The sequence below is a fragment of the Onychostoma macrolepis genome, chromosome 02, assembly GCF_012432095.1.
Source record: "Onychostoma macrolepis isolate SWU-2019 chromosome 02, ASM1243209v1, whole genome shotgun sequence".
NCBI classification, from domain to species: Eukaryota; Metazoa; Chordata; class Actinopteri; order Cypriniformes; family Cyprinidae; genus Onychostoma; species Onychostoma macrolepis.
Genome location: NC_081156.1, coordinates 15,557,824 through 15,577,235, shown reverse-complemented (window position 1 = coordinate 15,577,235; position 19,412 = coordinate 15,557,824). Strand labels below are relative to the sequence as shown.

General features: G+C 35.7%; 1 protein-coding gene across 1 annotated transcript; it reads left to right on the top strand.

The window, feature by feature from the left end:
• Nucleotides 1-3,398: 3,398 nt before the first annotated feature.
• ca8 (carbonic anhydrase VIII) lies at nucleotides 3,399-18,677 on the top strand. The gene is made up of 9 exons (XM_058765477.1): nucleotides 3,399-3,951; nucleotides 4,867-5,058; nucleotides 7,610-7,734; nucleotides 8,342-8,437; nucleotides 8,612-8,674; nucleotides 8,764-8,812; nucleotides 8,898-9,010; nucleotides 14,835-15,005; nucleotides 17,699-18,677. The coding sequence occupies exons 1-8, from the start codon at nucleotides 3,879-3,881 to the stop codon at nucleotides 14,967-14,969; spliced, it is 846 nt and encodes a 281-aa protein (XP_058621460.1). The 5' UTR covers nucleotides 3,399-3,878; the 3' UTR covers nucleotides 14,970-15,005; nucleotides 17,699-18,677.
• The last annotated feature ends 735 nt before the right edge of the window (nucleotides 18,678-19,412 follow it).

The window sequence follows — 19,412 nt, the reverse complement described above, 5'->3', positions numbered from 1 at the left end:
AAAAACAGGAAAGGGGCAACAACATTTTCACACCACTGTATATAGAAAGTTTAGTTTTAAAAATAGGGAGGACACAAAAAGAAACTGGGTTTACCGAAAAAAGAAGAAGAAAAAACAAACGGTTAGGCCTGGTTAGGTTCACAGAGTAAGGTAATTGGAAATTGACTTGAAGTATTTTCTTTTTTGTTTATTTAAATAAAAGTTAAAGGGAATTAATAAATCACAGATTCTTGATTTCAATGCATTTTTTAAAATGTCCCAACGTTTTGGAATTGGGGTTGTACTATGGAAGTTAATGGCTGCCATTAACTGTTTCAGGGTGAGTAAATGATGACAGAATTTTCATTCTTGGATGAACTATCCCTTTAAGGTTACATATCCATACTCTACGAATATGCACCTTTTAGGGGTAGATAAGGTACAAAGTTGTCTCTTCAAGGGTACTACCACAAAGACAAGCTGTTGTATCCCTAAAGGTTTTATTATGACTGGTTATTTTGGGGACATGTCCCCAGCCTTTTTCCTGGTTCTTTGCCACTTAGAAATTACATTTTTAGTCTTGTAATATTGATTATATTTAGCCACTGTCCTCATGTAGAAACCTGGCCTGGTATACAACTGGGAAGGTTGTCCCAGGCACTGTGTTGAGGAGGGCCCACTTAGGTCCTTTATGGTATAGCCTACTCTTTGAGCCTGGTGGAGAGGGGTACCGTACCACCCATGAAAACATAGTCCCGGGCTGTGTAAATTGTAGAATACATATAAAACATAAATAGGTATATGATGCTGAATGAACAGAAAATGAGAAGATGCTATTGTAAAATCCATGACAAAATGTGTATCATCCCATGATTTAATGAACATCAGCATGATCACTGTATAATATTGTCATGTTGTAGCTTACATCATTTGCATTTGTACTTACAATAAAAGTTAAATCACTATCACAATATTTCTTAATATCTCACATTCACCATAATTCTTATCCACATTTCTGTTTAAATGCTTTCAGTATACAGATGCAAATAATTAAATTTTAATTTTTGTTGAGATAAATGTGAATTATTTTAGCAATCCTCATATTCCAGCGATGAAGTAATAATGTTTTCTTTTCTTGATCGTACACACAGTTGCAAGAATAAATTTTTATGTCAGCAAAGCCTATCCATCAAACTGAAAAGCATGGTTGTTCTTGTTCAGGGAGTCAAAGTGCATGGTTAACCATACTCCAGTGCCAATGGTGCTATTTGGGGTTAAGTGCTTTGCTCTGGGCCACACTGATGGTAGAGCTGGATGGTTCTGGACTCAAAACTATTTAATGCGTGAAGGGCCAGGCAATGTCTAGTCTACAAACCTCCTGTTACCAATCTCCATTTAAATTAATTTATTAGGACAGTGCAAGATTTGTAATGCACTATATGTAATTATCTAATGAGAGTTATACACCATTTTGTGAGCTTTACCCTAAAGACAGTTGGTTAAGGTATCAGAGAAGAGAGATACTTTGACCTTAGATATTGATGAACTATTAAGATAAATTACCTTTAATGGACTTCCCCTGGAAATTTCTGTATAAAACATTTAGTCTTGGAAGAATAGTTGGAGGTATGAAGGTATAGTTCACCCAAAAATTGAATATTTGTTTAAATTTTAATCACCCCAGGCCATCTTAGATGTAGATGAGTTTTCTTCATCAGAAAAGATTTGGAGAAATTTTGAATTACATCACTTGTTCACCACTGGATCCTCTGCAGTGAATGGGTGCCGTCAGAATGAGAGTCCAAACAGCTGATAAAAACATCACAATATTTCATAAGTAATAAACACGACTATAGTCCATCAGTTAACATCTTGTGAAAAGCACTGTGTTTATAAGGAACAAATCCATCATTAAGGAGTTTTAATTTTAAACTATCACTTCTGGCCAAAATATGAGTATATGATACATAATAATGCTTCCTCCAGAAGTCCATCCTATGTTGCCCTCTCACATCAAAATCCACTGACATATTTGTTTAGAACTGGTTTATACTGCTTTTGCTTGTAAACAGGCTTAATCTGTGCATATTTCTCTCCTGAGTCAGACAAAATTACTTTTTTAAAGCAATATTACGGATAAAGGACTCGTATTTTAGCTGGAAGCAATGACAGTGACAAGGTTTTTTTTTTTTTGAGGAGGAGGAGGATTTGTTTTCCACCACTCGTTTCATAAGCATGGTCAAAGGTGAGTCAGAAAATGAACACATTACTCGGTTAATCATACCAAACCACTTGTATTCCTAGACTCTGAGCAGACTGTCATGTCTTGTAATGTCCACTAGAGGACAGTCATGTAGTCTGATGAACCTGCGCTCAAACAAGAACTATATTGTTCAGTGAAATAATTATTCAAAGTATTCAAATGAATTGAAATTCCTCAATCCTGCTGAACACTATACCAGACACACCTTCCTGATAAAATGCTTGTTTTGATGCCTGCTAATGCAGATTTCCCAATATATCTGATATCAAAAACGTAAATTTAATATAGAGGATGCTGAGGTCACATGACAACCCTGTTCTAGTCCCTGAGCTTTGGGGAGTAAAACGACCTACTTATAATTAATTAGGTAGTGATTGCACTTTTGTGTAATGTGCTGACTTTAATTTTAGAAAATTAGGGTCAAAGTAGTTACTTAGTATAGAATTCAAGGCAATGCGCCATAGTGTTCACCTCCTCCAGTTGTTACAGTTTTTATCTGGGTCAGTCAGTGCATTTAGGAGACTTTCATGAATCCATTTAGTGGAAGCTCAAACAGTTCTTGATAGCATAAGCTATTGTTGTCCAGCCGATAAAATAACATTTAGCATTGTAGAACCAAGATAAGATTTGACTGTGCTGGCAAACAACAAGGTCTCCTGCAAACTTCTGATTAAAGTTGGTACACTCTCAGAAATAAAGCTACAAAAGCTGTCACTGGGGCGGTACCTTTTCAAAAGGTACACTTTTGTACCTATTAGGTTCAAATATGTACACTTTAAGTACTAATATGTACCTTTAAGGTACCAAAATGGACCCTTTAGGTACAAACATGTACCTTTTGAAAAGGTACCGCCCCAGTGACAGCTTTTGTAGCTTTATTTCTGAGAGTGTAGAGCATTTGTTTCACCGGTGGACAGGAAAGAACAAGCTAGAATAATAACCATCAGCCAGGAGAAAGCACCGTATGGGCCCCTCTCATCCTTACCTTGAAAACACCATCAATAATGTGCAAAGCAAACAATAACAGACCTTCCCTCTCTACAGTCTCTCCTTCTTCACCCTCCCCTTGGTGGGTGTTTTTTTTTTTAACCACACCCATTTCCTCCATTGTGGGAGGAACTCTACAAGAGCAACATCACTCCTGCATTCCTGCCAATGTGCACTGTGCTTCCCGTGGCCTGACTGTAAACCAGGCCAGACTGCTGAGCTGTTTCTATGGTGCTACATCAGAGGCTTAAGAGTCACTGCACGCAGCCAATCAGATGGCTTGTGGGGGAACCGTGTGGGCTGTAGTAGCTAAGAGAGTGAATTTGTGAACTTACTTTTGTTTGGTACAGAGAGGACAACTTTCCTAGAAGAGCACAGGAGAAGAAAACTCATCACTTTCAATGGAATGACGACTGGTTTCTGTTGGCTGCAGTCTCAGCGTGGACATTGAGTCTTTGAAGCTATTGAGTTCAGTCACTTCCACTTGTATTGTTATAGATAACTTTCTTCATGTTTTATGGGAGGGAAGTGAGCAAACGACGAGGAAGACTTCACCCTGAAAACAGGGTCAGAAAGAAGTAGTTTTTGGCATCTGCTCAGGACAGAACGAAAGTTGTTCTGAAAGGTGTAGAGAGAAAATTCAGTTGCCATGGCAGATAATGTTATTGAGGAGACCGATAACTACCCTGGCAAAGATGAGCTGGAATGGGGCTATGAAGAAGGTAAGGATTCAATGAGAGAATCACTGGCTAATTCTCCTCTTTGTGAAACATGAAACTTTATTGTCACACCCATGATCAGGAATTACTCTAAAAACAACCCTGTCTCAGTTCGCCTTAAATACATTTATACTACCGATTCTTTAAATACACAGACAAAATTAGACAACTGAGATCTGTGACCACACACAATGCTGTCACTTTATAACCGCTTCAGAACTTCTTTTGAATCAGCACTCTATATTTTTAACTTGTAAAATTTTTTTATTAAATAAGTGCATAAATAAAAATAAAATATAATTGCGTAATGCATGTCTATTATGTTAAAAATTGTATTTAGACCAAGATTGTTCTTTTTGTGAATTGAGTCTTTTTTCCAAGCTTTATTTCTATTATTTCTAACAGTGTTCATCTATTATATATAATATGTATTCTTTAGTGAGATTTTAGATTTTTTTTAACAAATGCATAGTGAATAGTCAAAGAAGAGTGGAGTGAGTAATATATATAGACAGGGTGAGATGAAAAGTAGCAGAGGGAAAAAATGAGCACATCCTGTATCCCCCTGTGTCTGCTATTCCTGTTGGACCCCTCAGTAATGACTTTGAGGCACTGGAGCTCTGGCAGCCTTTTTTAGTTTCAACATCAGGACAAAAAAAAAAATAAAAATAAAGGACCACTGTTAATTATCTATGGCAAGGCCAAATATTTTATGTGTGAATTGACACAAAGACAAAGTATCATATCAAAAGTTTGATTGGTGCAAAAGTTTCAAGGTTGAGCAGCAGGCTAGTGGTTCATGAACAAGGACAGTGTAAACCGCAAGATAAGTATGCTTTGATAACTGCATTAGAATAAAATGTTATCATCATTTTAAGGTTGATTGAATCAACTTTTTGTCTTTTTGCATGAATCCAGGTGTTGAATGGGGTCTTCTGTTTCCTGAGGCAAATGGAGAGTACCAGTCCCCCATAAACCTTAACTCTAGGGAGGCCCGCTATGACCCGCGGCTCCTGGAGGTGGGGCTTAACCCCAACTATGTCGTTTGCAGGGACTGTGAAGTCATTAACGACGGTCATACTGTGAGGATCATGCTCAAGTCCAAATCAGGTATAACATGCTGAAAGTTCACTAAAAATGATAATTCTGCCATTATTTTCTCCTCTTTCTGCCTTGTTTACCAACATGTCATTCAAAATTCTTCTCATTATTTTTTCATTCGAATACCAAAATATATATATTTTTTAACTACAATTCACTAAAGTTCCAAAAAGGACAGAAAAAAGCAAAAAGTACCATAAAAGCACCAAAAAAAGAACTCCATGTAACTTTAGTGTAGATTCAAAAATTGCATTCTAGCGTTCGAAAGGGACTAAATGTTATCAGTGGATGATTGCTAGACAGAGGTGTAAAAAGTACTCAAAAATTTTACTCAATTAAAAGTACAAGTATCTGGCCAAAAACATACTTGAGTAAAAGTAAAAAAGTACAACTTTAAATTGCACTTAAGCATTAAAAAAAAATACAGGGAAAGGGATTAAAAGGAAACTCCATCCTTTCTACCCTCATGTGACTTTCATTTATCAGATGAACACAAACTAAGTGTTTTAGAAAAAGAAAATCATGTGTATGGGACATCCAAAAATGACACTTCAAAAACTACACAAAGTGAATATGACAGTAACGCAGTAACGTGTCTTCTTAAGTGAAATGATGGCTTATGTAAGAAGGATACAAATACTAATATTTTAAATTTGACCATCATGTTCACTTGGTGTGGGTTCTGAAGTGGTTCTGTTTTGCATTATCTGGACTAAAAATCTTTGCTTGTGTTCATCTTAAGAAAGAAAGTCATAAACATCTGGGATGACATGAGGGTCAGTAAATGAATTTTCATTTTTGGGTGAACTATCCCTTTGAAGAGCAAGATATGATGCAGAGGCTAGAAACATATTTCACACAGAATACTAGAATGTGTTGAATTAATGAGGATAGTCATAGAATTAAAACATACAACATTAACGTTTTGAAAGGCCACTTTTTGTGTGTTGTTAATCTTTTAATTATTTATTTGGGGCTTTTAGATTTTTTTTTCTCAGCAAATATTGATAAATAATTATTTGTTACTAATTAGATTAATTAATGAGCAAATCATGTAATTATTAAGATAAAAAAAACAAAAACAAAACATTGACAGTCCTGATTCCTACTCAATGTGTCATATAATGACGTATTATAAATACAACTTATTCACTACCTGGTGAGAACATCACTAAACATGAATTACAATTAATTTAACAAACAATGCTTATTTAAACACTTTTGGAGATTTTTAATTAATTAAGAAAATATTTCCACAAAAATATTAATGGTATTTAAATTCTCATCACTGATTTTATTTGCACTCAATCTTGTGCATTCAGCTAATATATTACACAGCTAATGGCTCTATCAAAACAGAACAAATAATGAATAAACATTTTTTGGGAAAATGCAACTTTGCTACCTCAATATGCTTCCTCAGATTTGATGGTGAACTTTTGAAGCCAGACATTTACCTGATGAAACTCATAACTGAAGTAGAAATATGTGTGCTTGATGCATGAAACATGCATGATCATTGGTTCGCACATCAGGCACGCACGTTTGAGCTTCCGTTTACCATATTTAATGTGCATAAGATAAAATAAAAATGTAATGAACTTTTCAAGATGAAATAAAATTGTAAGGAGTAAAAAGTACTGTTTTTTCTTCAGAAATGTAATCAAGTAAAAGTACGAGTAGTCAGTTTAAATTGTACTTGAATAAAGTACAAATCCCCCAAAATAATACTTAAGTAAAGTAATCAAGTAAAATTACTCAATATTTTACACCTCTGTTGCTAGACTAAAAATCGCTGGGTTATTTTTTCTACCCAACCGCTGGGTTGAGCATGTTTGGTCATATGTTTTCCAGTGTTGGGTAGTTTTTGTGTTACACAGGCATTGGGTTAGTGGCTGGGTCAATCTCACTGGCAACTGAAACTACACACCCCTCCCCCTCCGTCAGATGCGGGGCTACTTCAACCCAGCCGCTGAGTTAGTCAGAGAGCGGGCTTTTTGCATCCTCTCCAGGAGAGAGCAGTTCTCAGCATAGACATTTAAAAGCAACAAAAACTAATAAAAATGTCCAAAACACAACAAAATTAATTAGATCTAATTCAAAATATTGATAAAACTATAATAGTATCTCAATTATACACTGATCAGATGGGCAAGTTTTATGAAGCTTTTTGATGTTTTTTTTTTCTTCACATTTTTTTTTTTCTTGTAAAAATATCAGATTTTATATGTCAGCAATTCCTTGATACTGCAATCTTATAGTAGTTTTCACAAATACTGAAGTTCTTCTAATTAAAAGGCATTGTATCTGCCTTGCATTTATCGATTTAATGATTACTCACTAGTTGGAACACGAGGGTGATTAAATAATGACAGAATTTTCATTTTGGGCTTTAACCAAGATCACATTAGTGGCATCACAAGATGTTTTGCTTTTCTAGGTCACAGAGAGGTTAAATGACATCAATCTGCTGAGTGTGAGAAACCTATATGTACAGTGAGCTTGTTTTATGTCATCTCATCCTGTTCTCTTTCCTGTGACCTTTGTAATGCTTTCTCAGTTGTGACTGGGGGTCCGCTCCCTAGTGACCATGAGTATGAACTGAGCGAGGTGCGCTTCCACTGGGGGAAAGAGAACCAGAGGGGATCTGAACACACTGTCAACTTCAAGGCTTTTCCTATGGAGGTCAGTGTCACTCGGCCAGTTCTGGCCATACAGTATCATCATTTTCTATTGTTGGTTCTCTCACTTACTCGTCCTTTCTGATGTTTGAGGGACAGACTAAAACAAGCCTGCTTCACACCGCACACATAAACAACACATATTTATTTTGGGGCCTATATTAACAGGTCACAGTATTCACTCTGCATAAGCAATGCAAGTAACATCAGCACGTCAGCTGCTGTATCCAATTGACTTATAAGGAAGGAAGCCTTTTTAGCTACAAAAACATGAACTGGGAGCTCAATCCATGTCAAAAACAACAATACCACATGCTCCAAAGAGGGATTTATCATCAAGTGATCTATTCAAATCACCTGTTCCTGGCACCTGCTCTCCTACTCCTGGTCTTCTGTACACAAAAGAAAGATAAGGACCCGCTCTTAACATGTTACCATGTTTGTCAACCTGTTACCATAGCACGTTTTCTCAAGTTGTTAGCACAACTGCGAGTCAAACCAGTCTTTTAACACAACACAGAATTGGCATCATCACCTTCATAATTTGGCATACTTTGTAAATAGCTCGGTTTACTGTAGATCACTCAATTAGTAATAAATATCTCTCACAGCTTCATCTAATCCACTGGAACTCTACATTATTCAACGGCGTGGAGGAGGCCATGGGCAAGAAAAAGGGCATTCTTATCATCGCCCTGTTTGTGCAGGTATCACACTTCCCCACATGGAGGTCATCATAACAGATTCAAAACTACCCAATAGTGTTGTGTAAATAAACATGGTATTAGTGGTGTAAATATAGAAAGCCTTTCAAGAGAAAGGCTGTTTTTTTTGCGTCTCTGCAGTCGGCTGACATTGGTGCTCTAATTTGTTCTGTGCAGATTGGGAAGGAACATCTTGGGCTGAAGGCCATCACAGACGTCCTGCAGGACCTGCAGTATAAGGTGAGCCGAAGAGCTGGCTCACTAGAGACTATAGCCAAAAATATGACTTATATGCTTGTGACCTAAAATGTCTTTTTTTGTGTGTACAGGGAAAGACAAAAATAATTCCATGTTTTAACCCCAACACATTACTGCCTGGTAAATTCATAATCTGTTATACTGATATTTGCATGTTTTGATATTTGATCTTTGCTGACAACATCTATTTGTCTGCTTCCTTCAGATCCTCTCTTAAGAGATTACTGGGTGTATGAGGGCTCTTTAACCACTCCACCCTGTAGTGAGAATGTCACCTGGATTCTTTACCGTTACCCACTTACCATCTCTCAGATGCAGGTAATAGGCCTACCTCCACAGCTATTATTAAATATTACTATTTCTCAAATGTGTATTTTATATCGCATATATAGTAGTGGCCAAATGTGTCTGGCCTAGTTAAATTTATATGTGCTTTATTCAAACATAATGATGTCAGGGATTAAAGTTCTCAGTCTCTACGACGGATTTCCGTTCATTGCAGCGAGTCTACGACGGATTTCCGTCAATTGCAGGGTTCCCGCCTGTCCTTAATGTTTTAAATTCACTTTTCATAATTCTAAGGCCGTAAATAAGCTTACATTTCTAAAATAGTGTAATAAATGTTTTAATTTTAGCTTGAATAGGTCTTAAATTTGGGAAAGACGAGATGTATTCAGCCTGCTGAGGGGGATGTGATCAAAGCCTGGAGTGGAGCGAAAGCACGTTCCTCTCTCCGCTCTAAGCGTTCTGGTTTTCTGTTCCCGCTCGCGGAAAAACTGCTCCGTGTTCACTCCATTAGTTATTAGGGATAACAGGGTTAAAATGAGGGGAAAAGAAACATGTAGCGCATTGTTGTTGTTGTTCTGCCGGCACACCAAAAATCATCCCCGCCACGGCTGCAAGCTTCTCACTGACAACATAGTAACGCCGCTCGCATCATTCAGTTATTATCAGAGAACAGAGCAGAATTAGGGTTATTATTACCGTAATAATCATTCTACTCATTCCCGCAGGTTCCGACGGAATGTATCACATTTGCACCTGCTTTTGAGTCTTGAGAACTCACTCGCGCGCTCTCATTTTCTGTGTGCCCACAGATCGCGATAATAATTATTGACAGCTTTTAATAATTATTAAGGGAGTTTGCAAATAAATAAACAATAAACAAGTACTGCATACTTTTGCTCTAGTCTATATCATCAACGAAAATAGTTCCAAATAAAGTAACAGCTGAGCCGCTGCACATCTCTAAAAGCAAATACAGCAGTGTTTCATTCATAAATGAAAGTGCATTTTTTAACGAATCTAGTGAGTCAGTGATTCATGATTAACCATTCATTAAGACAGTCACTGCTTCATTCCTGAATGAATCATCCCGTTCGAACGAATCAATTGAATGAATGATTCAGTGAAGAAATCATTGACTTGTCGCCACCTGCTGGCGGTTTCAGTTTCACTTTTAGCGTATAATTTCAGTTATTTAAATCATTTAATATTTCTGTATTCAAAATTTTATATTTAAAACATTAATCTCCACATGAATCTATGAATTTAATTGCACTCATGCCACCTCTGAGCCTGATTAAACGTCTGAAAATTGTACCTATAAACCACTGTTCTTCTGTGCCACCTACAAATAAATTTTTTATTAATACTAATTTCATATGATTGGTAACTTATTTGTCTTATTCTACTTCTTATTATATTGTTTTAAATAGAAATTTTAAAAAGCTTATAAACATAATTTTTTGAATTTGAAATAGATGAAAATGATGCCATTGCAAGGGTCAAAAGAAAATACCCCTGTAAGTCACTTTAATGTCACCTCGTATTAGGAAGGCAAATTTTTGATCCGAATTTTTGATTATTGATCAGAAGGTGCTCCTACATTTTTTTAATTAGGAGGACAAGCCCTCCTAAAAAGAAAAGTAAGCATAGAGCCATGTGTAACATATTAGATCTGTGCATGAGGTCTTAAAGAGACAGCAGCCTAAATAAACCTGCTGCTGTCTTTCATTATACAGTGAAGACTATCCAGTGTTATTTTACAGTTGAATAGATTATAGTTAGACCTAAGTGAAAAATATTAAGTACTGATAATTTAATTTGTGTCTTGTTATTGTTTTTGTTTGTACTATTGATTGTCATTAATTTATTTGTTCTTATTTTATTGTTTACTATTTACTTATTTAGTTAAAATAAATTTGATTCTGAGTGCAGGTGATTCTTGGGTGGGGAGGGGGCGTGGTCCATGGGAAATAGTCCTGCCACCACAGCTGGAGTAAATCCTAGAGGAAAACACTGCATACATTTAATAAAGTGAGAAAAATGCATTTACAAAGGTAAAAAGAAAATGCCCCTGTAAATCACTTTGAGTCAAATGTCACCTCGTATTAAGAAGGCTAATTTTTTATGCAAATTGTTTATTATTGATTAGAAGGTGCTCCTAATTTTTTTTTTAATTATGAGGACAAGTGCTCCAAATGATAAGAAGAAAAACACAGCTCTTAAACTGGGTGTGTGACAGGTATGGCTGTGGAATGGGGTTTGGCTGAGGAAAAATTTTCAGAGGATTTAGATTTTCTAAGCATATTGTGTAGCTGTGTTTGGAGAGTGTTTATGTGCTCCTTGTTTCAGTTCTGTCATTTGTGATAATGCAAGGAAACATGTTTATGAGGCATGCGCATGAGAATGGCTGCTAATCAAATACAAGTGAGAACCAATAACATATTAATAATTGGTTATAATAATTGAGCTTCTTGTTTTTTTTTAATATGCATTTTATGAGCTGTATTTGCCTTTTTTTGCCAAATAATTTTTGTCAATACCTTAACCAAATTTAGTGTTTTTCTCTTACTAATATAAACTTGTAGGTTTATTTAAAGCATATATTGTGCAAATGTCCCCAGTCCCCACCAGACATCTTTTGGCTTTTTGGCCACTGTATATATTTCACTACAGTGTGTAGATTTTTTATTTTAAATGAGTCTCTTAAAGTTGCCATAGAATGTATTGATACAATATTTTAAATTGTTCTCTGATAGAAGGTATGTAGTTTAGGTTAAAAAAAATCTCCAGAAACGGTTTTACATGTCCATTTACAACCCTAGGATTTCTCCCTAGAATGAAACGGTCTGTTATTGGCTTATTTGGAAGGGTCAAGAATAATAATGACCTCTGCTGTTTCACAGTGCGGCTCAATGTTGAGCTCTGTTCTGATTGGCTGTTTCACAGTGTTGCGCATTTCAGTATCCCACAGCAAGAAGGAAACACAGGGAGGAAAATATATATTTCAATACTTTCCATCGCAGTTATATCGTCGGGTAATTATACTGTATATAAAATGCGGGCATCAGGGAGCCGCTTTTAATATGTGGGCCATTGAAACTGCTTTTGAACGATCAGTCGATCGCGTTAGTCTCACTTTTGCGATTCGCGATCGCACGAACTCTGTTTATACTATGGAGCGGCAGTACTTACCACACATTTTACAAGATCGGATACTTGTCAGCTGTGCTCAGGGTCTGTAAATCATCCTCCATCATCCTCAGTCATCTCTCCTTACTCTGTTTATGTGGTAAGTGAAATCTTATGTAGGCTACTGCAGTGTAACAGGCTACCGCTAGCAAGGATCTAACCATGTCCCTTTAGTGGCTCGCGTTATTTTATTAGAACGCGTTATTTGCTTTCCATGCCTTTCTGAATACAGACACCAACCCATCCCTGCACTTCACATCCCCTGCACAGCCTGGAACATTACATTTATTTCCATGATCTGCCATTTTCACTGTTGTCCTCGCTTGTTTCTTCACAATACCTGCAGAACTTCTGATGATTCGGCTGGCCTAGAACATGGGCGGGTTTATGCAAATATTGGGGGCGTAGTGATCCCGACTGTTTCGTCACAGTCGGTGTTATGTTCTGATTCGCCTGTTTTTCAGTGGTCTTTTTTATTCACGAGATTTACATAAGGAGGAGGAAACAATGGTGTTTGAGGCTCACTGTATGTCATTTCCATGTACAGAACTGTTATCATTTAACTATGCCAAGGTAAATACAGTTTTCCATTCTATGGCACCTTTAAGACCACATTTGATACAAATACAGTAAAACAGTAATATTGTGAAATTATAAAAATTTAAAATAACTGGTTCTAACACTTTAGTGTAGGGACCAATTCTCACAATTAACTAGTTGATTATTAGCATGCCTATTAATAAGATATTGGCTGATTATTAGTATTTATAAAGCACATATTCTGTATAACCAAATTCTACATCCCTAATCCTCCCCAATACCTAAACTTAACAACTACCTTACACTCTCAGAAATAAAGGTACAAAAGCTGTCACTGGGGCGGTACCTATTCAAAAGGTACACTTTTGTGCCTATTAGGTTCAAATATGTACACTTTAAGTACTAATATGTACCTTTAAGGTACCAAAATGGACCCTTTAGGTACAAACATGTATCTTTTGAAAAGGTACCGCCCCAGTGACGGCTTTTGTACCTTTATTTCTGAGAGTGTACTAACTATTAATAAGCAGCAAATTAGGAGTTTATTGAGGCAAAAGCCATAGTTAATGATTTTTAATAACGAGAATTGGATCTTAAATTAAAGTGTGACCAAATAACTGTTTTCTATTTTAATATAAACATTTATAACATTTCTTATTATTATCAGTGTTGAAAACAGTTCCGCTGCTTAACATTTGTTAACATTAGAAAGAATAGAACAGCATTTATTTAAAAACAAAATCTTTTGTAACATTATAAATGTCTTTACTGCCACTTTCTACTTCATCGGTTCAATTCAATGTATCCTTGCTGAGTAAAAATATATCTTTCAAATATCAAAATCTTGCTGACACCAAACTTAAACTAGTGCATAATGCCTCATCATCTCTTAGAACACTAGTTTATATAAACACATAAAAGGGGAAATCATAAACTGACTTGACGTGACTTGAACAGCGTGGGGATTACCACAGTGATATACATCATAAGTTGAAAAACAATATAAGCTGTTTGTCTGCAACTGCATTATCTTTGATCTCAATGACTGGCAGAGCAGGGGTACTTTCAAGTAAAGGCCAGTCATATATTGATTATGAGGTCAAAAATGAAAGCAGGCCAGGGTCTTGTCTGTTTTTGATGACTGTAATAACGTGTTTGATATAAATTGTTTCCTTTTCAGATTAAGTCAACATGCAACACTGATATGTTATCCCCATTTTGTACTTGAACAAGTACAAAAATGCTCATGTTATGACTTCAAACTAATTCTTCAGACTATTATAATAAGAAGTTACAATGAATGAAGATTTTCATGTTTGTCTTTATCATGTTTCCGAAAAAGCTCACACCCAGGGTCCACATTCAACACTCACATAAGAAAGTAAAAGAATAGAGTTACTCACCTGTGTTCTACCCTGTTTAAGTCAAGTCAAATTTATTTATATAGCGCTTTTCACAACACACATTTTTTTCAAAGCAGCTTTACAGAAAGTCAAGATGTTAATGTTTATAATATCTTCTTAAATTTATGCCTTATAGTTGCATTCATCAGATTAGAGCTGGCCGATAATATAGTTTACATTTTATAACATCTTATGTTGAGATTTGCAATACTGAATATATTGCTTTATATCCTGTATGTAAGCAGATAAAGTTGGATATGATACAACTATACTGTATATAAAACTTTGTGATAATACTGTTTACACTTTTGTGACAATATAGACAATATAATCACACAACTGAGATTTGCTATATAGTAGCCTATATATAGCTTTATGTGTCTATACTATATGTATGCAGGCAAAGTAGGATGTACTATATATTTATATATTTAATATGCTTTTAACATATTGTTGGGTGATAATGTAATTTTCTATGACATAACAATCAAGCACAGTACAACTTAATATGAGTGTACTGAAATGTATTGTTGGCTATTGCTACAAATATACCTGTGCTACTTATGACTGGTTTTGTGGTCCAGGGTCACATTTATGGTCAGTATATTCTGAGTATATAAGAGTTCATTTTGGCCCCTGCTCATATCTAACCCACCCACTGCAATGCACATGTGAATGCAGGCCTTCTTTCAACTAACATTCAACACTTTGCTCTGCCCCAGATTGAGGAGTTTCGTCGTCTCAGGTCCCATTTTAAAGGAGCAGAGCTTCCAGAAGGCAATGACGGGATGCTGGGGGACAACTTCAGACCCACCCAGCCCCTGAGCGACAGGGTGGTCAGGGCAGCCTTCCAGTAAAACCCCCACTGCAGGATCCATTTTAATCGGCCATGGGTAAATTTTCAAGAGATTGTATTCTGTTCTTTGTTTATTCAAGCGGAGCGCCCTCATTTGAGCATAATGCGATGGCTTATGTATGGCTTTGGCTCCTCTTTGTAAAGGAGGAGTTAGATTAGGCTCCTCACATTAGCTGATTAAATGTCTCATTGTCTGGGTTGCATCAAGAGCCCACCTGGATTTTCCGAATGCAAACCTGTTAGTACTTCCAGAATTAAACAAACCTGAAGATTCATCTCCATATGACCAATAACTATACAAAAGCTCCTGCTTAGTGTGCAGTGGCTTAATGGAAATAGGCCAAGTTCTCTTAGCAGTATTAGCATCACTATACAATAGAGTGCTGCAAGGGTTAGAGTAATAGAGTAACCCACTTCCTTCTAATCTAGGACTAGCTGCAGCATTGTGTATAGATCTGTCTATTTCTAGAGCTCTCAAGGGGACACCTGGGTCTGCCTGCATATTACTCATTTTGAAATGAGACTTTGAGCAGACTAATTTAGGCCATGATGATGCAGTGCTACTAAAAGAGCCTGATGATGTAAGCTGAAGTATTACTCTGTTTATATACTACACTTCTGTTAAAAACAGAATAGTTCACCACAACATGAAAATATGTTGAAAGTGCACTCACCCTCAGGCCTGAACATCTGATAAAAGCATCACAATAATCCTGTCAATCAATTAACATTTTGTGAAGTGAAATGAGTCCATAATTCATAATAATGCTTCACTGTAAAAAAAATAAAAAAGTTGGCCTAACGCAGTCAACTTGTTAAGTTAACTCAACTAGCAACCGACAGCTTAAAAACAAGTAGTATTTGCTTCTTGAAACTAAAACAAACCTTTATGCTGATAGACAAATGCATTAAACAAGATGCAATGAGAGGCGCATATGCAGTACCTCAGCACACGATTCTCAACCATGGTGAGGATCAACAAATTTTAAATCAGTAAAAATATGAGAGCTAACTGACAGTGACAACAGCAGCAGCAGCATAAATTAAGCCAGTAAAAATGATAATATAATGATATAATATAAATGAAAATAATGATAATATTTTAATGATAATTAGCATAAAATGTTTTCAAGCTGCAATGCATGCTGGGAACTTGTGTAATTTTGTTCAGTGTAAAATTGTTTGTTCAGATGACTCAATTTGAAAAGTTGGGAGAACATTTGCATATGTTGTGAACAAATACTTGAGTATCTAAGTAAGTTTAACAAAAAAAAAAAAAAAAAAACTTTTGCTAGCAACATGTTTAGAGTATTTTTGTTCAGTTCACTCAAAAAATTCTTCTCCTACTAAAAATTCTTTGTTCAGGCTACTTTTTTACATTGGTTAGTAGAACTTTTCGAAAGTTGGATTTTTTACAGTGTTCCTCCAGTGAAAAAAGGCCACGCCCTGTTGTCCTCTCACTCCAAAAACCATTGACGTATTTGTTTGGGAACTGTTCTGTACTTTCTTTATAAACAGTGCTTGATCTGCCCATATTTCCCTCCTGATTCAGATGAGATGACTGGAGAATGCAATATTATTGTTTATTATAAACATGCAGCCTTTTGCTTCACAAGATGTTAATTGATGGACTGGAGCCATGTGGATTACTTGTGGATTATCGTGTTGTTCTTGACGGCACCCATTCATTGCAGAGGATCCATTGTGAGCAAATAATGTCATGTTAAATTTCTCTGAATCTATTCCTATATAAATGGCCTGAGGATGTGTACATTTTCAGCAAATTTTATTTTATTTTTTGGGTGAACTTAGTGCTTGTCATGTAACTTACAGTGATAAATAATCATTTTTAGCAGAGCTACTCCAGTACTCTTCTCACTTTCAGCACAAATGAGCAGTTTTCTCCTATGTTTGCTTGAAATGATGGTGAAATAATGTTATTCACCTCAGATTTAATTCATTAAATTGATTCATACAAACCATGAGCTGTAAATACCACAATAAACAAAAACTCTTCAAACACAGAGTAGACATCATTTCCCACTTCCTACATTTTATATAAAAAAATACCCAACTAGGTCAAGCATGTTGCAATCATCTTCAAACCATGGTCATGAACTGTCAGTAAATTAGACTAAAGGCAGGATGTATATTAGCTGAATCAGTACTAACTAGTAAAACTGTTGTAAACAGATTAGGCAATTATATGTCTCCTCACTAATTGCATTTGAAAGATCTTCTGACTTTCCTCTACTACTAGGCAAATTAGTAATGTCAAGACTGTTTTCTCTTCAGCATGTTTTTTTTTTTTTTTTGACTCACATATGTATTTATGTAATGGCATGTACACACATTTTCCATCACTCTTACCTCTGTCTTTAATTCTCTCCCCCACCTCTCTCCTACATACACACACACACACACACACACACACACATATGAACACACTACTTCCTCTGTGCTAAGTAACAGAGAACACATGCATGACAAGCTGATGGATGCACAGTGAGATATTGTTCAGGTGTAATGGATATCTAATGGTCACATGACTGCCTCACAAATCAGCAGTGTGTGGTTGGCATGAGAATTAGGGGTCCACAGATCCTTATTCTCTTCCAATTTTCACAGTCCTGTAGAATGAAAGTAACAGTATAGCCCTATTATATATATATATATATATATATATATGCATGTAGCATGTAGATTTAAACTTTTATTTTTCTCTTCCAGAGATTAGAATGATGAAGAACAAGATATGAAAACCCTACAATGTCCTGGCTAAAGTGAAAGTTCATCACTTCCTGTAGAGTTGCTTGGGCATCGTTTTGTAGTTAACTGTCCTGAGTATGGCCCTGATGTGCACAAAAGCTGCTTTTAATGTTCATTTAAAAACACAATTATACTGGATTTCGTGTAAACAAGTGGAATATCATACTACACAGTATAATACACATGACTGACATGTAATATAGGCAGACCAGTTTTATACACTGTTTGATTATTTCTGATATTCTGATACATAAGTTGACATGATCAGAATCAGTTTCGTCATATCAGAAGGTATATATGTCTGCACATTTAAATATTAGCAATGAAATAAATTTATGCTGTTGAATGAACTGATTCAAGCTCGAAAGACTGGATGGGTGCAGTTTGTTCTTTACCTGATGAACGAACAGAATATGAAGGACCATATAGGTGTATTGTCCTGTGTTTAATGTTTGTTTTAAATTTATTTTGATAGATAGCTGTATCGCTTAGATCTGCAGATTCAGGGCTCAGCAGGTGGCATAAAGCAGTTTAATAGATAACTAATCTATTGGTCTTTCATTATCTTCCTTTACACAACCTTTTAGCAATGCTGTACATCTCTTTGTAGTCCTGCAAAAAAGGAAACATGATTCATTGACTGATATGTGTCTGTATGTCAATATTATTTCTGAAACCTGAAAAGCCACAGACTCTGCTGTTCTCGTGGGAAACCAAGTTCAGGTGAAAAGAACTGCTTATACATACCTTGAAAACCCCCTTGTCATCATAACGATTGACATGTGAGGAGTAAGAATATACAACCTGACATTTACAATAGAAAGCACATTTCTATGAGATTCTCACTGGATATTTTGGGGGAAGTACTTATGTCAATATGTATAGGCCAGACATATCTGTTCTTATATCTTTCAAATAAAGTTAATTTTAATGCATTTTATATTTTTATGTTTTCAATTTCATTTGAGTGTTTTAATATGTTTTATAATTTTTTTTTTTTCATATTTTAGTTTGTTTTCTTTCAGTTTGAGTAATTATCCTATACTTATTACACTTAATTGCCAATATCTAATGTTCATTTAAGTTTTTTTTATTTTTATTATTATTATTATTATTTTATTTCTGCTTTAAAAATAACATTACTGATGTTTAATCACTTGACCTATGTAAATCTCTGACACTTTGGTTTGATATAAGGAAACCTTACTGAATATTTGCTTCAAGTGAACAACATCATACCACAAAAAGATGACTGTGTCAAAAAGCTGTCATTTAGGGCGTTGATATGAAGCGAACTTACAGATTTTTTTTGTAATCGCATGACCTATTCCACTGGTCCACAAGGAAATATTAACATCCCCCATAGCAACTAGCATATGCAGCTCCACCCAGCAGCTTCAAAGCCTCTAAAACAGTACGTTGAAGCATTGAAGTTGTTTGTCTTCTGAATAAAGAGGATCCACACCTGTGTATGACTAAAAAGTCATAATCTTGTTTGTTTGCATTGAAAAGTCATGTAATTGTGCGAAGTAAACAGTAGAAACAGTAGAAAAGAATACCATGGTAAGATCCAAAGTACCATGGCACTTTCAATATCATGGTACATTATGCAGCTCAATGGTTTTACCAACACTACCATTTTTGTTAAGGTCACATTAAGTAGTTGTACTCTTTT

Excerpts from the sequence above, each read along its gene's own strand:
- ca8 (XM_058765477.1), top strand. The coding sequence starts at position 3,879 with ATGGCAGATAATGTTATTGAGGAGACCGATAACTACCCTGGCAAAGAT. Across the intron at positions 8,675-8,763 it reads TGCAGGACCTGCAGTATAAG|GGAAAGACAAAAATAATTCC; the intron begins GTGAGCCGAAGA and ends TTGTGTGTACAG. Across the intron at positions 8,813-8,897 it reads CCCCAACACATTACTGCCTG|ATCCTCTCTTAAGAGATTAC; the intron begins GTAAATTCATAA and ends TGCTTCCTTCAG.